General features: G+C 41.8%; 1 protein-coding gene across 1 annotated transcript in view; it reads right to left on the bottom strand.

The window, feature by feature from the left end:
- Positions 1-1,155: 1,155 nt before the first annotated feature.
- Positions 1,156-3,086, bottom strand: part of LOC124682902 (54S ribosomal protein L37, mitochondrial-like) — a 2,525-nt gene continuing 594 nt past the window's right edge. The window contains exon 2 of the mRNA XM_047217505.1: positions 1,156-1,874. Within this exon, the coding sequence (XP_047073461.1) occupies positions 1,459-1,851 (393 nt within the window). The 5' untranslated portion in view covers positions 1,852-1,874 and the 3' untranslated portion in view covers positions 1,156-1,458. The remainder of the gene's footprint in view (positions 1,875-3,086) is intronic.

Raw genomic sequence — 3,086 nt, 5'->3', positions numbered from 1 at the left:
TTAACCGAGATGGAGCACGCGGAGACACGAGGGTATGATTCCCGTAGTTCCTTCCTTGTAAAGGGAGGTACGTCTACGTTGGAGGGGTGTGGTGCCATGCATAAAGTTCTTGGGCGTCAATAATTTCGACCAGGTGCAGAACTGCATTATGCCGTCGACCGAAAGAGAGCCAGAGATATCTTTAATCCAAGAGTTTTCATGAACACCAGCAGCGACAGTGCGGGCATTGACGAGGCTAGAAATACTCTGACCACCAAGCTACCTATCAGTCCAGAAGTAAATCCTGGTGCCATCTCCCAGCTTGACACTAGTGGCTGCATGGATCAGGGCATTGATGTGGCGGTTAACCTTAATGGGGAACATTGCTCAAGGTTTTCCAGGATCGACACGCTGAAGCCAGGACCAACGCGCACGGAGAGTCCAGCTCATGTGTTTGAGATCAAGTACACCCATGCCAGCCACATACTGAATTATTAGTTGTTAAGCGTTGTTTCAAGTCAGGCAAATTAGTGGTAACACGTGGGATTTTTTGCTAAAATGCCAGCCACATACTGAATTATTAGTCTCCTGTTTATTTAGTTTCAAATCGATTCTTAAATGTCTGATTTTTTGCTAAAATATTTAGTGACAGGTGGCCTGTGCCAAAGCCATATTGGTATTATCCGAGTCATCACTGATGTAAGAAGATTCAGCGAAGAAAATTTATATTACAGTGAAGCTATTGAAGCGAATAGACTCTTGCATTATATCACTAGACTGTTCAAGACACGTCCTTTTGCGGCAACAGCCACATCGGGAGCAGAGCCTAGCCATATTGGTACCAAATTAGAGGCTATTGCCAAGAAATTTATATCTGGCATGACATGGATAGGGGTTATGTAATGAGCTGTGTAATTTATGTTTTTCAGGAGAATGCAAGCTAGTGAAATACAGTGCTTGCATTCTACCTACTGAGAGACTGCATGTCTGCATTCCTGTTGCGCCAAGCTAGAGTCTTTCATTTCATTTCATGAATGGTTTTATCTGAGGATAACTACAGGAGGTTACATATAAATGAACAGTGCATGACTGGATACATTGTTTCAGCAACTCTTTCTTAAATTGTGATGACTTATCATGACACACAGTTAAGTTGACAGTGATTACAACAACAGATGATCTCAACACATAACATAAATCCATTAGTTGGCTGTAAATGTCAATCAGTTTGCACGGCCACTAAGAATGGCGACAATACAACTCCATGGCATCCCATGTTGCTCCACATTATACAACATCCAGGCTGTTCTCTAAGTTCAGTAATTGTTGTGATATCTCCATGAATCAACATGCTCTTGCATGTGTTCATGACATTATTACCGAAAACAACTAGTATGTCCGCTAATAAGTCTTGTAGGAAAAAGACAGACATGATGATAAGGCTTGGACCACTACATGCCTGAGACAGACCCGTCCTGATCAGTTCTTAGCAGTGAGAGCATTGTTCTCCTTGATCCGAGCCCGGTTGTCCAGCTTGACGAAACGCTTCAGGTCTTCGTAAGGCAGCGTCTTGGCGTCTTTCCTCCGAAGTTCGCTCAGCACGGGGCGCTTGTCCACCAAGTGCCACAGCCAGTCAGGGTATTCGGAATCTGGTTGGATCTTGGGATCAGAACCCTCCTTCAGGATGTTAGCCCCAAACACAGTTGTGCTCTTCATTTCCTTGCTCAGCACAGGCTTAGCATCAGCTGCACCACCTTTTCCACCCTTCTTTCCCTTGGCTGAAACCGCAAAGCTTCTGACCCCAACCAATTGAGCCGCACCGTGTCTTGGAGTAACTCCACTCTTCAACACTCTTGTCCAAGACATTGCCATTCCAGGGTTGATTGATGTTTTTACTGCATATAACATCACAACTATCTGTCAGCTGATAAAATCAGGGGGAAAAACACCAATGCTGTCAAAAAAAGGTTCAGAACCTGCAAATGACAAAGGCATTTGGTTTGGAAGGTCATGTGTGGATATACATGTAAAAGGGGTATGTTCAGTATATGGAACTGATACTACAAAATGAGTTTAGGGGTTACTGCAGCTTGTTTAAGCCACTAGATTTTTATTTGTTTTGTAATACAGGGAATTGCATGCAGCTCACAAAGCCAACATGTGTTATTTAAGGCTTATAACTCTGCTTCCAAGATGCTTACTGCAAATTATAATTGTCATCAGACATCAGACACTTTTTATGTTGTTCTATCGAATGCATGAACTGCACAATGATTACAGACGATGGTAATCAGATATAATCCAGTCATTTCATTTGAAGTAAGGTTTTTACCAAAGTAATATAACAGTTAAAACCGCAGTCCTTTCGATTGGGAAAGGTCGAGACCAAGATCCTGAAGAACATCGACACTCTAGTCCCAGCATGAAGCACCAAACAAGCTACGAAAAATCAGAACTACAAAAGAAAAACACCAAACAAGCACTCTAGTTCCTAGGCTATTTATGCCATATTTCATAATCTGGAATCATTCGTTCACAGTATTTCAGCCACAAGCATCACGGTATGGTTAACAATTTCATCTACAGGTTCAGGAAAACCATGAGAAAGGTGTAGACCAAAAATGTCTCCATCAGTCAACACAAGTTTCTCGCTGATGCAAAAGCAGTTAAACATAATACACAAATTCTTTTAAAATGTAGCAGTCAGAATCTTGGATAACATTAAACTGATTTCCAGATCAAGACCATCCGACTCAAATTAAGAATAAAATCATGCATCTAGAGTGAGCATATATGCCCAATTCCAACTTGGGCATAGTCGCATAGCGCGTAACATTTTTGACCTATAAGCGCCTCTGTATGATCATTATTTTTTTATCTATGGATTTTCAGTTCCCTGACTTAACTTCCGAACGGTAGCATTTCTAGAATAGCATGGTAATAAGGTACTAGAAGGTTTTACTACTACTTTATCCCCTCAACATTTCCACTACTATGCAATATAATAGCAGGACTACATAAAAGACAGGGATCGTGGCAATGCCTGACGTGCAACAATCAACTCAGTCTGCATCTGTCCTTGATGCTAGAACCAGTGTCGAAGAAAT

Source organism: Lolium rigidum, chromosome 1, assembly GCF_022539505.1.
Source record: "Lolium rigidum isolate FL_2022 chromosome 1, APGP_CSIRO_Lrig_0.1, whole genome shotgun sequence".
NCBI lineage: Eukaryota > Viridiplantae > Streptophyta > Magnoliopsida > Poales > Poaceae > Lolium > Lolium rigidum.
This window is presented reverse-complemented; position numbering and strand designations above follow the sequence as displayed.